At 39.5% G+C, this 21,359-nt stretch overlaps 1 protein-coding gene across 1 annotated transcript in view; it reads right to left on the minus strand.

Moving 5' to 3' along the window:
• Window positions 1-21,359, minus strand: part of TMEFF1 (transmembrane protein with EGF-like and two follistatin-like domains 1) — a gene marked incomplete at its 5' end in the record, with an annotated part of 51,910 nt that overhangs the window by 26,816 nt on the left and 3,735 nt on the right. The window contains 3 exons of the mRNA XM_010181325.1: window positions 1,424-1,520; window positions 13,233-13,259; window positions 20,417-20,546. Of these exons, the coding sequence (XP_010179627.1) occupies window positions 1,424-1,520; window positions 13,233-13,259; window positions 20,417-20,546 (254 nt within the window). The remainder of the gene's footprint in view (window positions 1-1,423; window positions 1,521-13,232; window positions 13,260-20,416; window positions 20,547-21,359) is intronic.

A 21,359-nucleotide genomic window follows, 5' to 3' on the forward strand; every position in this document is an offset into this window, starting at 1 on the left:
TATAGAATGAATAGGCAATCTTTTACTGAAGTCGAATGCTTCAGGATTTATTTTCCAAAGCCGAGAACACATCTCAGTGCATATAACAGGAAAAAAAAAATCTATACCCATCTTGCCAGTCTTAAATGAAACAGACCAAGGCAATATTGCAGAAAAGTATTAGTATTATAAAAAACAGCTACAGCTCATTTGTCTCTCCACAAAAGAGCAAGCCTACTTCAGTACTATGACATGTTATGAAATGTGAAGTGTTCTTCTAGTATTCATGAGTACTATTACCATTTTGGTTTCCCTTGTACGCTATGATTTAATCTTGAATACACATCTTTAATATTAGTGCTAAGCTGCTTCACTACTTGAGATGTCTTCATGCTGATATCCTATAATAAAATCTTGTGCAATTAAGACATATTTCAACATGAAATGGATTCCAGCTGGAAGACAGGAGAGGAGAGATGCTACCCTGATCAGTGATGGTCAGGCTCTGCTATGCTGAAATGCTGTTCCCTACATATACGCAAACCTGTACCATTTGTGCACCTCCCAAACACCCTCACGTGCTGCCTCTTGCAGCTGCCACCCCAGTAGCCACCATCAGCCCAGACTCCAGTTAAGCTTCTTCCACACTGCCAGCCACTGCCAGGACAAGTGGGAAAACAAAGCCCCATCAATTAGATGGGACTTCTTTGAGCTTCCAACAAACCTTAATGCCTCATGGGACCCTTAAAGGACCCCTTTCCTCCATGATGTCTCTTCTCCCTTCCAACAGCCACACAGAGCCTGGACAGCCAGGGTACACTCTAACCATCAAAACCTTGAGTAGAGAAATTTGGTATATCTGCTTCTGCATTATGGACTGTCTTTAAAATCTTGATCATTTGTTTCTTGGTCATTTGTTTTGAGCTGTGACAAGCAACAGATATCTCTGATCAGTTTTGCCCTGGGTGCATCTGAAAGGTTAAATGGCACAGTAATTTTGGAAGAAGTGACTGGATCAGATCTCCAGTTCAACTTCATGTTTATGTCCAAGCTTTGCACTGATGGATACAACTGCCTACAATAATTTATGAACAAGGAGAACATAAAAAAAAAATATCAGAGATGAATTATCAGTATTTGTTTTGCATTTCTTGGTTTTGGGTTTTTTTGTTGCTAAGATAAAACTAATCAAAGTCCTTTGTTTGAAAAATATTTGATAAAGAATCTCCAATATACCTCTTTGTTGTTTACTCCCTTCACCTTGTAACTGCAGGTAGTTTGAGCTTTACAAACATATATCAAACATATTGTTACTGGACAGCATTAAAGTTTCAATTAGTAAGAGCAAACATAGTCAAGCAGATGATCACATACTTTTTCTTTTTTTTTAACATTTTTTCCTCTTTTTGTTCGCTGATATTCTTAGGGAAAACTTATTACTTACCCAACGTTTTCTGCATCTTCATCACACTCAGCCCTATATTTGCAAACTCCACATTTTGAGTGTTTTCTCTGAACTTCTGTCCCAGATCCTTCATACTCTAAAAAAAAAAAAAAAAAGTATTGTTAATAGAGAGCATGACTTTCTTATTAAACTCTGATTTTGCTTACCTAAATCCATTTGCCTTCAGGTATATTGTCAACATGAAGTTATCATATATCTAAACTATTAACCTTTTTCAAAATCAGGCAAGTGGAGGTCGGTAGAACTGTACCAGTGACAAGAAAGCACCCCTGAAAATAGTAATGCTTCATTGATTAACTCTTGCTTTATTCTTATTTCAGTGATTTGTGTTTATTCTCACCTCACTACACACACAAATGGCATTGACATGTGTCCCAATCACATTTAATCTTAATTGGCGCTGATAATGTCTAAACCCTGTGTCCTTTAAAGTCCTTGAATATTAGGTAATGGGGGATCTGAATGCTATTTTCTTTGACAGTCTTTAATTACAGATATCTTCATGCAAGGTTACTGCTTGCATGTTTCTCCTTTCTCTTTCCGACAATGGGATTAGACTGTGTTCATATCTTGTATATGCTGCGGTATATTTTCCAGAGTACTCTAATTAGTTGAACAAGACTAAAATAAAAAAATAATCTTAACAAGAAACTGGTAGAAAGGCTATTTCTCTAAAAAAAAGTAAAAATAGAACTTCAAATATTCTGATCCTAAAAATATCTGCACCAATCTTACTGTTGACATAGACATCAAAACTCCTCACCAAGTAAAAGAGAAATATAACTATATTCTTATTGTTCTGCTACCATTACTCACTCCTATTTTTTATTTTAACAAATCCTTAAAGGAGAAATAGACATTTGAAAAACAGGAAAACAACCACAGAAATCTGCAGAGGGACTTGAGAACCATTTAACATATCACAGTATCTGACTACACAAGGCTGTCTGATGGATATAGATCAGCAGCTTTATGTGCTGTAGCAACAGCTAATCAAACACCACCAGTTAAAAATTTGTGTTTACATTCCCTAAATGTGAACAGGAAAAAGAAATCCATGAGAGTCCTTCCTAGTTTTCCTGGATCTTGGCTGAAGGGAATTTCTCCCTCTTATCTGTGGGGCTTACAATGAGAACATTGCAGGTGAACCCCTCAAATTAACTTCTGTCTAAAGCATGCTGTGGATTTTTTCAAAGATTAATACAGATCACACTTTATTACAAAATTCCCACTGTAGAAATTCTATCACCACTCTTACTAAGTTGCAGTAAAGGCTATTTGCTTTTATATTTACAAATGTACATATTATTTGATTTTTCCTTCTTTCAAGATACCACATTTCTATGCCTGTGTTTGGCATCCTAAATTGCCCTTTAGTGTCAGTTTTCACTTTTCTGTGTCAAGAAACGACCCCCTAAGGTTCGAATAAGTTAAACAAATGGCACTGCTCCTGGCTTTCATTCATGGTGTTTCCACTTCTTTTGCTGTTCTTATGACCCTTGATGCCCTTCCCCAGCACGTTAACACCCTCCAGTGTTACGGGTGCAAGAGCTGGAAACACTGCTCCAGAAGAGCTGTCATCAGAGCCAGACCACTGCCTATCATATTCTTCAGTTAAAATATCCAACAAGCATAATAATTTTTGACCATTTTTCTGCACTGACCGTTATCATTCACACTTAGTTTATTATCCACCTTATGTCCCAATTAGTCCCTGTCAGGGTCATCAGTCTGTAGGAAAGAGACTGACATCCAGGAAAAATCACCTAGACCCTGGACTCGCAACATAAAACTCTGTCCTTGAACATTAAAATACTGCCTGCTGTTGCATCCTGGTAGCTCAATGACCCATCCTATGTCATCCAGGCCTGATCGGTACTGATGGATTTGCTCCCAGGTCACCAGTGGAAGGGGTCACGATGCCAAGACAACCCAAGAACATTTTGTAATGATTCCTTGACATTTAATGATCTATTGATTAGCAATACTTTTGCACATTAGATGTACACTGTGTGGATGTTGTACTCTCTAGTTACTTAGACTTGTATGAGAGATTGCCTTTGGCTGAAAAAAATCATGGTTTTGAGGTGGTATGCTTACATAAAATGTTCTGTTGTACAAAGGCCTTTCTTGGAAAAATAAATTAAAAAGAAAGTAAATTTCTCAATAAAGGTTTTCCATGAACCCATGGTGAATGGCATTAAGTATTTTTCCCCTCCCTTAATTCTGTACTCAGTTTATTTTTCCACCTTCTATTCCACTGCTCGGCTTCTGATGGATGCCAGGATGAGAGGCTGTAGCCCACCTGATCACCACATTTATCTTTTCTGAAAATATATGTAAGTTATTTCTCACTGTTCTACTGAAGAAAAAGAGAACAAAAAAAAGTCACTCTCGGCCCAGAGAATTCTTTACCACCCATTTTTAAAGCTTTCAGGTGAAAACCAGCCAGACCTGCTGGTTACAAAACACCTGTGGTGCGTAATATCTTAATGCAGTACTGCTAACATGGAAAATATTTTACCATATCTTATATATGCTATCTGACTTGACTACAAATACAACCAGAATGCTTTACAGAGCAGTTTTGCCGCACTATTAGCATTTCAGTTTTGTAGTGGAGCTAAAGAAGTAACACATGCACGCACGCACACGCACACCCTTCCTCATCAGCTTTATTTCTGCACCCTCTGAATGCTTCAACACCTTTTCAATTTCATAAGTGGTAGTTCACAACTACTTGTTCTTTGTTTCTATATGCTATTCAGTGTAAACTCCTCACTCTCTCCTTTCCTTCCACCCCCCCTAAAATTGTTTTCTCTACTTTTTCAAATTAGATTTGTTTTAGAAAAAGGGTGGCCTTTTCTTCTTGATCAGAACTTGCTGGACCCCATATATATATATAATTATTTATCTGTGATTTATTTTGCTTGCACATAATAAATATGTGCAAGTCAAGAACACCTGCAACTCAGGTTCTAATGATTTACACCTGTCAGAATGACATGTAATACAGATGAACGTGTACTGATGCAACATTTCCAAGTTAGGGGATAGTCATCTATAATTTTTGTAAGCTTCTTTCATTACTAGCAGCATGATGTTTTAGTACTAGCAGCATGAGACACTGCATATAATTTAGACTGAAGTCCTTGAAGAAAATGAAGCTTTTACCACCAATACAGAATAGATAAATACTACTTTTCAGCCTGAATTGGTAGCAGACATTTTCAGTATCCCATTTGTGTGCTGTTATAATAAGTTAATCCATTAATATTTAAGAATATAATCTTCTGTGGTGCGTCTCCAAATAGGCAATCCACCCCTTGACAAAATGTTCCTCCCTTCTCCTTTCTCCCCCACATTTGATTGTTCCAAAACAGGTTATAGCCATTAATTTTAAAATTCCAATCAATCAGATCTTCCTAGCATGTTTCAGTAATATTAATTAGGTCAAAATATGCTCCTAAATGAGCAATTCAACTACTCTTGTTTATTATGCAAGTTTCTAATGTTGATGCATAGATGATTACAGAATTTCTTCTCACTTTCATTGGTATCTGATTAATTCTGTTCTTTGACATCTTAATTTCATATTAAGTGAAACCTCTCTTTTCAGCTCCCTTTTGTGTTTCAGGGCAGCACTTCATTAGTGCTCCGTCCTTCAAAAGAAATGAGGCACAAGAATGGGATCTGTGACTCCCAGTTGTCTCTCGGAGCTGCCATGCTTCCTAACGCTTCTCGAGTCATTATTTCTCTGCAGAAGATGGCCAGCTATATCTTAGGAGCTGTAGGGCAGGAGCCTGCAAATGGACAGTCACTCCAGCGGAATTGGCCAGCAGTAAATTGCTTCCCTCAGCAACTCATTTGTGTGTTCCTGCAATGGTAATGTAGCTGGGTTTCTGCTGAGGGCACTCAATCACATCTGAAGCAAAAGCATCAGTCTGTGTCAAGGTGAAGTTTGGTCTGCCTCAAGGCATGGCCTGGAAAGAGAGCTCTGCTGTATGTGTATATTTTTATATATATATATATTTATCACTGTTAACAGTGAAGCAGGGGAGCTTGTGGAGTGCTGCAACTACTCAGTAGCCATGTATGGCTGGAATAAAGCTTTCCTCACCTGGGAAAGCCCTTCTAAAAACCAATTTCTATCTGTTTTGGGAGTATAGTGATTTTTACTGATGTGCTATGCTATGGGAGCAACTAATCTCAAAAAGATTTTGGAAAAATAGGAAGGGCCACAGCAAATCCTCTTCTGCACCCTTAATTATAAAAGAAACCCCTCATGATTAGACTGTGACTCCCTCAGTACAGCTAGCACTGGAAATTCCTCTCAGAATAACACAGTCCACAGCATCACACATTATGGGGGTGCAGTTCACTGAGCAGGTTCACAGTGAAGACACCAGCCTCTGAAGTTTGATTTTGCAAGAATGGTCATTAAAGTTTAACACAAGGATGCCTGCTCTATTTAAGACTGAAGTGCCTGGAGGAGGGGAGTTTGAAGTTTGATTCCCTAATCACAACCCAGCCAAGGTTATATGTTTGCCCAGTGCTTACGATCACGATAGCATGCGCACTTTTAAGCAAAAGACTTGAGAACATGCACTGTAAGACTCCCTACTGCCACTACCGTTGTTATGCGTTAGGTATTTTACACATCTGACAACTATAAATTCTATTTTGCTTCTATGTGTATGAAACCATGCATAACGGTGGGAAAAGCTGGCATACTGAGAGAGCTGGATCGGCTTCCACACTGCAGGAGCTTCTGGCTGGAGAACTCCAACACCCATTCACTCCACTGTCTTGCTTCAAATGCAGCTCACTCCTCTTTCTCCAGAGGAAGACACAACAACTTCAGAGTAACCACCAGGGACATTATGCATGTGTAGAGGATGATGAAAACCAGGAAGGGCAAGAAAGTCACCAGATGCAAAGAGAGGTGTCCCAAAAATTCATGAACATGCCCAATGCGATTCTGCAAGCCCTATTCAGGCTGCATGAGATGACCCTGCCCTCATTCTCTATCTCTCATCCTGCACAAGACTCAAGAAAAATCTGTTCTGCCTTGCCTCTGGCTCCAGCATTCTTCTGAGCAAGCTCTAGCCCCACTGAAAACCCTGCTCAGAGTAAGCTTTCCCCAACAGAAGGATTGAATATTGAGGCCCTTTGCCTCTGCCTTGCTGAACCTTTGGTGAAAACACAATAATTCTTGCAAGCTTTAGTTTGGTGTTAATTTTACCTACAGGGAGTAGGATCTCAACAGAAATAAACAGGGCTATTTGAATCTAAAGTGATACTCAGCGATAAGCCATGTGATGGAATTGGCACTTCTATCTTTCTAAGTTGCACACCATTCTAGAAATATGCTAAAAGATGTGATGTTACCTCCTATCCAAGGTGTTAATCACCATCAAGTTTGTTCAGTCATATTAAAATACATTAAAACAAATCAGTAGCATTATTACAAATTAAAACTAAAAATATTCAGGGTTCTAAATTGTGTCTGTTTATGCCACTCTGACTGTGTGACAATTACTGGATAAGTGTTGTCCCCAGTGAGGGGAAGGAACAGATGGCAGCCTGCTAAAAAGCACATACTGTATATCAATTTATTAATTACTAGATGCAATCTGCTAGACGTTCATCACAAGATACTTTAGCTATTAAATTTCAGAGGGATTAGAAATTCAAAACAAATTATTTTAATAATAATTAACTTAGCTATATGTATTGCAAGCATGTTATTTCCTTCACTTAAAAGCCTGAAATGATTGGATGCCATCTGTCTAACTACCATTACATCTTTTTTAATATCAAAAGTGCATTTTGCTTAGGTACACAGATAAATGTTGAACAAAAAGAATAAAAAATTCATGTTATGGGCATAGTAGGACACTTAGAGTTCTTACCCTTGTCAGTAGATTACTAGAGCACAGAGCCTGCCTCTTCTAGGACACTGATTTGCCTATGAGAATCTGCCTTGAAAAGCCATTGCCATTTGTTAACTCTTTGATGGTGCACGTAACACATCCAGATGGTTTGCAACACGTTCTTGCAAAGGCTTAGCTATATCACAAAGTCAACATCACAACTACAATTTGCTGGCAGTATCAAACAGAAGAAGTAAGGACTATCTGGAGTGAGAGGAAAAAAGGTCTTTACTTGGAGGGACACAGGAAGAATGGCTCAGAAGTGCTTTTTTACCAAAGACGGTACCTGGGAGCTCCAAAGAAATAAGGTTCTCCTTCAAAAGTTACTGCCCTCTGCCTGCATGTAAAAAAAGTAGTACCAGAAAAAGTCTTACAAATAAGTACTACTGCCAGATGAAAGCAAATTATCTTCATCACCAATACCTTTGACACAAAAAAAGGAACTAGCTGTTTCTTTAAAGCTTTCCTATAAGGACCAATGTTCCCACCTGCAGTGGGCCAAAATTTCTTCTAATAATGGAGGATGTGATTGTAAATCCAAGCAGAATTTAGATCAATGGCTTCGACTGCGCTTTCAGTTGTCTCACTACTAGTTGGGCAATGTCGTGCTAGGATCTTTTTTTAGAATACTGACAAGGACAGTGGCTTTAACATGAATCTGAAGTCTTCTGAACATGGAGGTTAGTTCAGCTAAATGATAAGGCTTCTACCTGGCTAGCAGTGCTGAGTGCCAGCTCTTTCTATAGCGAGAGATGATCACTACGATGACTGCTTATTTTTAGACCTTCTTGGCTAGTATCAAGTTGTAAACTTGAGATAAAAATGGTATTTGCACATAGAAAGCACCTTGAAGAAAAAAAATTGTAAAAGCTCATCCTTAGTCCCATTCATATAAACCTACCGAAATTAACCTTCCTGAGGCTACTGTACTGGATTGGAAGAGTTCTTTTTACGGAGAGAATGTGGCAGGTTCCACCAGAAATTAAAGTTTTAAATACTTCTTAGAAAAAAGGAAAATGCTTCATTGAAGCCAGCAATCTACTTCCTTTATGTACTTGTGACAGCGTGAGGAATGTTTTTCATGCCTGATCTACCAATTATGGAAGTACATCCAGCAGGTCAAATAGTCTTGTGGTTTACAACTGGCAGAGATGAACATCAATCTGAGCCTGTAGCTTCTCTTTCACCAGTTCTGCCTCAAAATCCAACAAATCACTTGTTTAAACAAAGTGGATCAAGAGATGATTCATATGAGATTACACAGAAAAGCCCACATCTTAAATGCAAGTCTAAAGGATCCCACCATCTTCAGCTGTGACCTCAACTAAGCAACTTCTTTAGGTCTGAGTCCCCACTCTCTGACATTGCTTTCTGTAGGGGTGAAACATAATAGTAGAATAATGAGGTTGTTGAAATTTCTCTAATTTCTGAATTAACAATCCATATCCTTCTTAGAAGCACCTTCAGGATACCCATTGCCACAAGTGATCAACAGCTTGGCTTCATAAGTATAATTTTTATTCTGCTAATTGACGGTTCAGACTTCTGAAATGAATAAAATTAGTAATTTTACTGTAACTCTTTATTAATACTAAGCTTTCAGAGCATAGAAAATGGAAATCGCTTATCTGGAATGTCAGAGGGCAACTAGACAATTGCGTCACCCTTAAAAATTATCCTCTATCTCATTCACATATACTGAAAAAAAATTTCTCACTCTTAATTCTTTTCCTGAAGTCTAGTATTTTTGCATCAGTAAACATTATTTGGGAGAGAATCTGGATCAGAAGTTCCCTGGTCCTTAGGATTTTTGTGGCATGCAGCAACTTCTACGGCAAGACATTGTCTGAAATAGTCTTTGAGGAAGAGGATTTTTGTGGGGGTTTTAATCAGTCTTAAATCTAGTCTTTTTTATTTTTTTTTTACATAAAAATGAATGTATTTAACATCGTACAGTTTGGGAGTAGGAGGGAAAATCTGCAACAAGCCAAGTTTCAGCATCATTAATGAGCTTGTTCTGCGTTTGGAAAATGAGAGAACAGCGTGAACCACTAGCAAAAACCTCAGCTGCATGTGAGTAAAGCAGCTAATTTCAGTAGTGGAAACTGTCACAGGCAGGACTCCAGCAACTGGAGAGCACAACTCAGGCGCTTTCCCAGCGCTTTCCTCCACAGTTAAAAATCTACTGGCAAATTGTACATCTCCTGCACAGCAATCACAATGCTTTCTGAACACATTCAAGCAGCTGTACTCATCCAGTTCATGTGTGCAAGCATCACTGGTGCATACACAATCACACTAATTGTGTGTTGATGAAACACAGCAAACACTGATTCTGTGATTAACATCTGGAAATGTAAATCCTAGGAAGGAAACAGAGTTTATTTCTGAGCTAGCATGCCTGCTCACTTGCTCTCTCACTTATCCTTGCATTTTTCCACTTCCATTGCTACTTCCTTGTACTTACAAGTTGTAGCTGTACCACAGGGCACAGAAGCTTCTCGTGCAACTTGGTTGCCATTTGTATCAGAAATAGCGTGGCCAGCAGGAGTCGGGAAGTGATCGTCCCCCTCTACTCAGCACTGGTGAGGCCGCACCTCAAATACTGTGTTCAGTTTTTGGCCCTCATTACAAGAAAGACATTGAGGTGCTGCAGCATGTCCAGAGAAGGGCAACGAAGCTGGTGAGGGATCTGGAGCACACGTCTTACGAGGAGTGGCTGAAGAAGCTGGGGTTGTTTAGCCTAGAGCAAAGGAGGCTGAGAGGAGACCTTCTTGCTCTCTGTAACTACCTGAAAGGAGGTTGTAGCAAGGTGGCGGTCAATCTCTTCTTCCAAGTAACAAGCAACAGGACAAGAGGAAATGGCCTCAGGTTCTGCCAGGGGAAGTTTAGTCTGGATATTAGGAAAAAATTATTCACCAAAATGGTTGTTAAGTGTTGGAGCAGGCTGTGCAGGGAAAAGGTGGAGTCACCATCCCTGGAGGTATTTAAAAGATGGGGAGATACGGCACTCAGGGACATGGTTTATTGATGGGGTTGGCAGTGCTAGGTTAATGGTTGGACTCAATGATCTTAAAGGTCTTTTCCAACCTAAACAATTCTATGATTTGTGCACCCTTGGCCAAGAGCATGATATTAAATGGTCAGGGCCATTATTATACCCCAGCATGTCCTGGCTTCCTCCAGGAAGAAACTGGGGAAGGCTGGAGCAGGCAGGAGCTGTGCTGTGCTCCAGTCAGTCCCATAGCTGGAATAAACAAGGAGGCAGGACTGTGGTGTGTGCACCAGGGAGCACCCCTACCTGCAGGTCACCTTCTGCCTGGGTTCCTACCTTTTCTCTTTGTCTGGATCCCAAACAATGCCCTTCCATCCTCAATAGTTCAGCATTCTTTTATAAATTTGGTTTTAATTCTAAATTCCTTTAACCCTTAATATCTCTTTGATGTTTTAATGTCTCACTTTTATGATTACTCAGATAATGGAGCAAAAACAATTCCAGATACAAACATATTGTGAGTACAGAAAAACTCTTTGAGTTTCTGGCCAGAGCAGAGTTCAATAATCAAAGCAACAGTGGATTCCAACCTTTGAAGGATAGCTTTCAGATGCAGAATATGGCTCAGCATGCTGAAGGCTAGCCAACTGTTTTGCAGAAGCATTACCTAACAACCAGTTTAGTGAGAAAGGAGGATGGGAACAGCACTAGTTCAACATGTCACAAATTGGCCTAGATGTATGGAAAAACAGAAAAAGCGCCAAGCAGGATTCTCAGTTTCTGTTGTTTAAAATATTTTTTTCTATTTAAAATTAAGAAATAATCTCAACTGTTTTCACACTGAACAGAAGCGGGAACACATCAGTTGGCCCAAAGGCACTTGGAAGAAAGCCAAATAAATGAAGGGCTGACATCACAAAACTGCTGGAGGAGGTAGTGGGTACGTTGTGCCTTCTTTAGTCAATACCCAGGCAGTGCAGATACTTACCTGGTGCCACGAGACCAGATTCAGTTAATTCCTCTCTGCCTGAAGTGAACCAAACCTACCTACTTCACCTCCCAAGACAATGAACTAAACACTGCTACAAGATAGCATGGAGGGCCCACCAAATCTGCTCAGCTGATGCCATTCTATTTTGCATAAATAATTAAAATTCACTAGCACACTGAGTCTCAGCTAACAAAGCCTTTCTACAGCATGCATCCTCCCAACCTCCAGGCTGTCACCTTGCTCCCACTCCCTTTGTCCCAGGCTCAATGAATATTTCAAGTGAGAACAGAAACAACAGCAGTGACCAAGGGAAACCCATTTTGGACCTCTCCTGGTAAGAGACAGTGGACCTGCTTCAGTCTCCTGCCCCAGATTGAGCTATGGGTATATTTCAACCTGGATCTTTCACTTCTTTAGTGAGCAGCCTAAACAACAAGACGCAGCATGTTCTGCCCTACTTTTCTCCAAACTGTTCATAAGATTACCCAGTGAATCCCCACATCTGTCAGTCAGCTGCCAATCTCTTTCAGAGCAACACAGTAACATTTAGAAAGGACTTTAACAGGGATTTTTGTATCCCATTGGGAAATACTGAAAAAAACCCCATCCCAACAGCATTCAAGCATTTCTAAAACTGTTCCAAAAATAAAAGTCAGTCATGGACTAAATTACTGTCATCTGTCTCCTATGAGAAGTGCATAGCAGTACGAAGGCAAGCAACCCTCGGCTTGCAGGGAGCAGCTGTGGTGGAATAACAGGCTGGGTAACAAAGGAGGAAGGAGAAGTAAACAGAGCTGGGGAAGAGGGTGATGCAACCTCAGGAAGAAGAGCTTCAGAAAATAAATCATCAGTGAAGGTAAGAAGAGGCAGCATTTGAGCAGAAAAACATTCCTTTGGACACTGCTCCAAAAGGAGACAAAGGTGAGAAGGGCCATGTGCTAGCAGCAGTCAAGGGATTTACTGAAAGCGCCTTATTAAAGGGGAGGGAAATGCCTCCCCTTTGCTTGATACAAGAAAAAAGAGAGAGCAAGCTCCTGATTTTGGGAAAGGGAACTGTTGTGTTTAGCCACACAGTGATGCCATTGATTGTTTTCCACAAAAGCACATTTTTGTGTAGCTATGCAAGATTTCTGATATTTCAAAACTCAGTCCCACCAGTATGAACTGCAACATTTTCTTAATACAAGCAAAGCCTGAAAGCAAAATGCCTTTTCCATGTCTGTATATATCTATATCTCACATTTTCCACCCTGTATGTATTCTTACTAGTAGTATCAAAGATAGAATTAAGATAAAGTTACTTTTTTTTTAAAATCCTTGGAAGAAGGTTAAGATGTGTTCAAAGATAGGAACACTTTTACTAGTACCAGTTGTGCTACATCCTCTTTTTGAATATAGATCTTTGAACAGAAACACATAAAATATTTGGTAAAAACAGATATAATACTGTAATCATTATATATTTTAGGCAACATGTTTGACCAAGGATAAAGTAATAACTAGAAGTTGTAGACACTAAGGAAATGAATGCAAGAAAAAAAAAGGGTAAGAAATTTATTGTGAATGGACATTTCCAGGAGTGAAATACAGGTGAAATAAGGATCTAAATATTACACTATATTGCTGGCAACAAATGAAAAATTATATAGGACAAATCTGAAAGTACAACATCGGTCAAATGCACACTACAACCTAATCCTACACCAATACTGTTCCAAGATGGTCAGGTAACACTGCAATGTTAAAGCTTGTTTTCAAGTTGTCATAATATTTCCTAAATTCATGTTGTATACAGCAACCAGGTACATAAAACTGACAGTAAAAAAGAAAGGCCAAAAACAAATGTAACTGGGGTTTGGTACTCACCTCCTTCTCCTGACCCAGAACCATTATCTGAAAAAGAAACAGAAGGGGAGAAAAGAAAGCAAATGAAAATATTGCTCCAGTAGCAGCTGTTCAGGAACTTGTCACTGTAAAACATTACACAGGTGTTACATTTCATGAGCCAGGTGTAAAAACAAACATCCCACATGCAGCCTGGCATCTGTTAATACAGTTTGTCCCTGCTTACTGTGCCCTATGCTCTCTCTTTCCTGTCAAGATATTTTTATTTGAGGAGCAGCATCATTCAGTACTGAAAACTAAATCACTCTCTTAGCCTTTCTTCAACTTATAGGGATTTAATTTCGTTAAACTCAAAACAGATGAGTATAGAGTCTGATTTTTGGAATATTTATTTTTTTTTTACACTCTGGCCCTGGGAATAGTACATGAAGCAGTACTATAAAAATCACCTGACTGCAGAAGTACCTCCAGATGACAACTGGTCCTCAAAGTAAAGTTGGCTTCAGTCATCTAACGACAGAATAGCTCCTCTCAGCTGAGTCAGTCACTTTGTATAAGGATGCTCTAATGTCATAGTTATTTGATTGACATTACACTGACTGGATTAGCATCTGATGAGTGCCAGCTTGTGGCTGCATCCCCATTGCATTAGCAGTTCAAGCATCAGCAGGACTTGAGCTTCCTCACCACTCCAGGCCAACTAACTCCACTTCAGAACACTACAGAGCTGGTTAGGGGTTTTGTACAGGGATGGGCATCCCACTGGGCAGCACTCTGCGCAGTGTCTTCAGCTAGCACAGCAGTAAAGCCCTTAAAAACACACTCTCAGTCACAAACCTCCCTCGGTCTTTCTTGCTCAAAGGAGGTGCAGAGGAGAGGATAGGATGGCAATTACCATCAGTGAATTGCTCCCCATCCCTGTTAGCTCAGTTCCTCTGGAAGATGAGGAGAGGAGCAGAGCACATACTCTGCTCGTCCCACACCTCCCCTTTCATGCCTGCTTTGGTGATGGAGAAGGCAGCTGAATTTATTTCCACAAATCTGAAAGAAGAAGAAGACCAGACAGAGAGAGGAGTGGGGTTCTTACTTCCACATATGAGTTTATTGCTCACATCAGAGGAAAAACCAAACCCTCTGTTTGCTCAATTCCCTCCCCCCTCTTTTTCTTTAAGCAGTTATATTTCTAAGAATAATTCCCTCTAGTGTGTGGATGAAAGTGTGAAATTCCACATTACTGGGTCACTTCACACATTAAAAATAATCTCCTGTCACATGGAGTATCAGGAATAAAGAGGGGTTTTTTTTCCTGTGCCTATATTTTCCTTTCTTTCCTCCTATACAACTACTCTGTGTCTAATAGACTGAGCTTATTACCTTACAGAAATGAATGCAAAAACAGAAGGACTCTTGTTCCATCAATAGTGACCCACTTTACTGACAAAGCAGACAATCCCCTATAAAATGTCCCTGATGAGTCACTGAGAAATATGCCTTATGATACAGTATTGCTTCATTAAGAAATCTGAAGTATAATTTACTTATATGAAGTAAGTACATAGGCTTATTTGCAGTGGTGAAACTGTGTCATAAGCTGTTCTGAAGGAGAGAAGGCTGATATACAAACATGAGCAAGTTCAACATGTAATTCATGTAAAAACAAGGCTAAAAGGTCTCAAAAAACCTTGACTTGATCCATGTTTTTATTTCCAGTTCTTACTCTCTGACTGTTTTCCCCTGCACCTTCAGACCCGAGGTGAGAAACACTGCTCAGCTCCAGCATGGGGGGCTCCAGTCATATCATGAGGTGTGTATGCTGTATGGCAGGGCAAGTACCATCACACAGACGGTACGAGCAGTAACAAGATAACCAGGCCACCCATTTCTATAGATGACTGCACTGCCGTACTTGAAGTCCATGGGCAACTCTTTCTCCACTTGGCAGGACATTATAGTAATGGGATAGATCCATTCCTGTTTCTCAGGGATTTAAGATCTCAAGAAACCATTAAAAAAGAGTGTCATCCTCTGTAACACTTTGCATAATTTTTGACTTTTCATTGGGAGCTCGTGCCTCCTCTCTGAGCCTGAAGCTGTGCTAGGACTCTTGTCTCCAGGGTAACCATGCTAAACTAAGCTGGTGTTCCTGCTTTATTTTTCTCTGAGTCTTGGCTAGATTTTCCCAAGCAGCTGCTGGTTTAAAAAGTAGCATTTGTTTGAAAGCTTACTTGGACAAGCAGCCCTGCTCTTTTTCAGGCCCTTAACCAATTCAGGATTTCCAAAATTGGTCTCCATGTACCAAGAGCTGGCAAGAAAGATGCTCAAACAAGTGAGGAAGCTAGACAGACATAGCATCGCCCCCAGCCACAGGGCAGTAATTAGAGACTAGTGGTTGACTTATCTCTTCACTTAGGCCACCTTTTTCTACATTGGCTTGTAAAAATAAGCTTATACACAAATGTACAGGCTTCTGCTATGAGCTGCTTTTATCCGTGAAGGAGTTTCTGGATAAAATACATGAAGAAGTACTTGGATCAGACACAGCATCTGAACACTGTAAGCAGTAGGTTACAGTCAGAATCCCTTTTTTTTTCTATACCATGGATCTGCTTTGTTGCGGAGGCAGAAAGTACACTCTCCAAACCCAAAAGAGCCTGCAGCCTCCTCTCTCATTCAGGAGGCCACCAAAACCGGTTTGTGAAGGAGCAGTGGTGGCCACCTCAGCCACCCCACGCTCCCAGCAGCATCAGCTCAGCCTTCCTCCTGCTGGGTTTGTATCCCCACCTTCCAAGAGCAGGGCTGGCTGCTAGCAATTACCCTTGATTTTGATAGGCCAGCAGGAGCTTTTGGGGAGGAACACTGACAAGCCTAATTGCCAGCAGCTGCGAGGCCTCTGGCTGCTGGAGATAGGCTTTTAACCTCCGCCTTGCCAGGCTGTGTGTAGGTGCTGTCCATTTGCCTTGACTTCTTCAGGGAAAAAGTGTCTATTATCACTTGATCTTGGTAGCCATTTCCTCCTTAATTATGTCATGAAAAAAAAAATATACAAGATATTAAATCCTGCCACATGTTGATGAGTTATGTCTGGGTAAGCTTATTTCTTTGCTTCCAAAACATTTCCTAATGACAGAATAGTGATGCTGTGGTGTCGCAAACCCTCCCTCAGGCTGGACAGGAAAGCTGCTCTGAATCTGGGAGTAAGGGTCTTGGTCAGCTCTTGGAATGAATTAATGTTTTTATAGCAGCTTTTCAGGTTTGTTACGACTTTCTTGCAAGAGCATAAAGAGTTATTTTCACACTTTCTTAATCCAGAAGCCAGTTGCCTAGAATTCCTTCTGTAACTCTCTCTCGAAAGGATTAAACTGAGCTTATTATATTTCTTTTCAGGACAATGTGTGCATCTAATTATGCTTCACTGTAAGCCTCCCACAGAACAGACATTTACTGTAAAAACTTGTGCAATCAAGTTCAATGTAAGAGTTTGATTACTTCAAACTGAAGAACACCAAATTAAAGCCACTCTTAAGAGAATAATTCCTTAAATCTAACAGAGATATAGTGTTTGTTTCTAGGTCTGCAAATAGCTATTTTTAACTTCAGAAATCCCAACAGAAAGCAATGGACTGTGTCTTCCAAATATATACAGTACACTGAGAATCTATAAGTACAAGATATCAAGTACTACATCATTGTGTGGTTTCATTTTCATGTGCGTATAATATAAATCTGGCAGCAGTCAAAATCCTGGCTCTATCTGCAGGCCAGTAGGAACACACATTCTTAAAAATGAGTAATAAATGCCTATTTCTTATTTACTGAATTAATTTATTTTATTTAAATGAATAAAAGACAATAAATTCACCAACAAAAGGAGGCAGAAGGAATCAAGAGACTTGGTGACACTCCTCAATGCTCCGAGCACTCTGACTGCCTTTTCCTCCTGGTCTCTTAAATCTGTTTAGCAAGCAAGTTCAGGAAAACCTCTGGTAGAAGATGGCATAACGTGAATGAATTTCAGTGTAATGTCACACTTTATGAACTGATCGAGGTTTCAGGTCAGCAGCAAGACCACTGATGCTGTGAGCTTGGCAGAAATCCCGGGGTAAGTATTGTCATCTCCCCCTGCTCTGCATTTGGTTGTGGGCTGAACTGCAAACAAGGAACTGATAAGGGTGAGAAATAAAAAAGAAAAAAAAGGAAAAGGCTGGGATAGTGCTCTGGTCTTGTTCATAACATAATCCCACAGAGCAAGGAGGAGAAGCTGTGGGAGATGGGAATTACTACCAGCAAGGAGTTGGCTTTGCAGCCCTGTTCATTTCCACCCAGTCACAGGCAGGATGATTACTTCTTTATGAATACAAAAGGCCAGCTTAGGTGTAGGCCAAAATTGTACATAGCTTGATTGGAGACATCATTTCTCAAAGGTATATTAAGGTATTAGGCAAAGAGAACTCTAAAGCTGAATTTCACTCATTTTCCTAATTTCTCTGTATTTTGCAACATGGGGCTACATGCAGTGGCTGAAAAGAACAGACCCTCATCTTCCACAGCTTGTGCCAGGTGGAGTTAGGCATATAAACACCTCTGTAAACCCAGATATATGAAAAAACAATGTTCCTTCATAGTAAGATGGACTTCGAAAATGTTAAGACCTGTACATGCAGTCCTGAAAACTTCTGCCGTATATTCTCTTACATTTCTCTAAACCACCCATTTTAACGTTAAAACATACATTTTGTTCATTCCTAAAGCAGCTATGATTGACTCTTTTTCAAACATAGCTTATTTTAGGATCTTGCAACTCTGACAGCACTCGGACAAAAGAAATAAGTATATAAATATGCTGTTAAATCACCCATGACTGTAAAAATTTTATCAAAATGTTACCTGCCAAGAAACAGATCTGACTAAATCACAATAGTTTGTTCCAGTGCCATAGCTTCAGAAAGTATCAACTCCTAGCAAACGGGAAGTATTTCATTCTTGCATGAGATTCAGAAATCTGGCATACTTTAAATATTAAATAGCTGTTACAACACTATAGGGGAATTTTGTCCTATTGTCTCAGGTGTGTCCCACCAGGATGAAGCTTTGCTTTGAAATACCAAAACTCTGATAGGAAATCAGTGAATATATACTTAGCTCCCAATGATGTCCCAGAACAACACATTTTTATAGCAAATTTGGAGGCACTTGGTGAAAATTAATGGGAGTTTATAAAGGACTTTTCAGGTTCAGCATTTGATTCTCCATATGTATGTATCACAGATGAAGAGTACAAATATATTGACTTCTCGATGACCCATGATCCCAGGCAGGGTATGCAGAGGGTCTAGATGATGGCTTTTATCATCCAATATTCTCACATCAGCCGGAGGACATCAGACATTTGGGGAGCAGCAAGTACCGTTCTGGTAGAGTTCCATCAAAGCACTTTAAAATGCACCAGTGTAAATGCAGTATGCAGCCTGAATCACACATTCAGTTTTAGAAATGAGTTTTTCAGTACTTTCTGGTTAATTGTGCCTCAGCACATGTCATGATTTATCACACAGAGTGCTAAAAATTATGCTATGTTTTCTGGGGTTTATGTGGGACTTCAAGAAAAAGAGAGTATGGTTAAAAAATATCTCAGACTACCTGAGTAACATAGTAATTAGCTGCCAGCAACCTGAGGCTGATTAGAATCAACTTTTTGTTTCAAAATATCTTTTTCTTAGTAGAGCAGAATGCATAGAAAAATAAACATCTTTTTTTGTTGTTCCCAAACAGGGAAAGAAACTTTCAAGCTGTGGTGAAATAAAAAAAAAAAGTACTTCTACATCCTCAGTTCAAACCTTCATACTTCTTGGGTGCTGTTACAGGAATATGTGAGTGGTCCAAAACTGTAATGCATTTTTCTCCTATTTCTGCAGCATCTGGAGATAATTTACAGGTGGGAGATTGGGAAAGAATGTAGATTCAGTCATTTGCCTGATTAATGCTGGAATTAGGCAGCTGAGCTGGGCACAGAAAGCAGGTTTCCTTGAGTATTAGGACCAACACCATAGATTGTTTTGGACTTTAGTAAATGACTCCAAATCTCAGCACAAGCCTGTGCTGCAGTCAAAGGCATTAGAGCAGTTTGTGCAAAACACAGCCATGCTGCATTTAAATGAGGGAGCTCTGGGACTGGCAGCAGCAAGGACTTGGCCTAGGTACACTGCTCAGGTATTTACCCTAATTTCCAGATAAGATGTTGCAGCTACCAGCAAGTTCCAGGCTGCTACCTCTAAATCATCCGTGATAACTAAACTAGCCAACATAAAGCTAGCTAGATCTGTGCACCTGACCCATAGCCATGTTTTTGTCTGCCACGCAGATGTAACCTTGCTTAGGTTAATCCAAGTAACTGTAACTTTTGTGTATCAAAAGATAAGGGATATCCTACAACTTATTTTTTTTGTGTGTGTTATTTATGTACCAAAGGTTGCAGTTGTTGATGCTACTGATTCGCTAATTCAGTTCAGAGAAAGCCAGCCATGTGTCTGTCTCACCAGCTTTGAATCTGTCCGGAGGCTCAGAAGACCTCTGCTGGGTAAAGTTTCTGTCTCCAAGAGCATGTTGCAACATTAAAGACAGTGAATACTTGTCCTGTGTATTTTAAGCATGTGGAAAATCTGTGTTTAAGTGTGTAGAAAGACAGAAAAGGCCAGTCCATTAGAAATGTGAGGTAGAATGACTGTGTAAGAGTTATACATAACTTTAGTGTAACAACCCAAAGTGAAACTGGTCAAAGATGCATGCAGGCAGAGTAGCAGTCAGGACAATCAGTGCCACTTGCTGGAATGTTACACTAACGCTCTACATCCAGAAGATGAGTCCTATAGAAATTACTGATCTGGAGCCTGCTCCAAATTTGTTGTAAGCCTTTTGACGAATTTCAAGGCTCCTCTATACATAAAACAAAAGCATTCACAAACCATTTTCTTAGATAAAGTATCTCTACTTTTAATGTTTATTTATTAACCTGTTAGCATATCAGAAGATATATCAGGTTTATTCTCTGTAAAACTATTCCATTGCTAAAGGGGATTTGGGGTTTCCACATTATTTTATTCTATGAAAAGCAGGAAAATTAAAATCTCTGGAATTAAGGGCAAAACTAAAGAGCTAACCATATAACCATATAATCATTCATTAGTGACACAAAGTGGTGTTTTACATACCAGAATAACAAGGTCCTCTTGATACCACTGTTATCTCTTTCTGATGCTTGCAAGCAGCTCTCCTGAGGAAGCATTCATTTTGGTAAGTGTCTCCATTTGATCCGCAAACAGGAACATAGTTTGTCTGACACTGAAAAAGAAATTATAAAGTAAATCAGTCATACAAAACCATGCGATTACTCTCAACTGTATATTAATACACAGGAAAATAGTTGTGTAAATATGAATTACTAGCAGTAACTTATAACCCTGTTCACTAAAGGAAGATTTAAAATATATTATTTTCTCAGTATCACTGTATGTATCCCTTTTGAGTCACTGAAATAATAGTCCAACTCCGTATGGGCTGAACATAGAAATTCAATAGGAAAGATTAAAAGAACAAAATAACTATGATGGGACTTAGTAATGACCAGAGGGAATATGACAAGCATCTAGAAGTATTTGAAGGATAAATAAACTGAGGAAGGAGAAAATATCTTCAAGATAATACAAGAATGTATGTCTAGGCACAGGGGGATGAAACTGAGCAAAGGAAAATTTAAGGTGAACAGTGCTTGCAGACAGATTTGCTGATCTTTTTGCTTATAGAATGATCTTGCAAGGGAGATGGAAAACCATCACCACCCCTATTCAATTCATGAGCATCATGAGTCTGTTTTACTTGGTCAATGACTGTAATAATGCTCTTGTATTACTACACTGAAAAAGTTTAAGCTCTAAGTCAGTAGCATTGGTACTTTTAACAAAAAGAAACGAAGAAAGGAAAATTTATAATTCAGAATGGCTTTGTCAGGAGCAGCCTGTAATTTCTTATTTTCTTACATTCTAAGATAGATGGATTATATGCCCCTTGTATGTATAATGTGCATCAAAATGATGGGAAACACACTGAGACCACCAATCTGCCTAACATCTGTGAGTGCAGCACTGCTCCCTGCTG

The sequence above is a fragment of the Mesitornis unicolor genome, unplaced genomic scaffold (assembly GCF_000695765.1).
Source record: "Mesitornis unicolor isolate BGI_N332 unplaced genomic scaffold, ASM69576v1 scaffold3433, whole genome shotgun sequence".
NCBI classification, from domain to species: Eukaryota; Metazoa; Chordata; class Aves; order Mesitornithiformes; family Mesitornithidae; genus Mesitornis; species Mesitornis unicolor.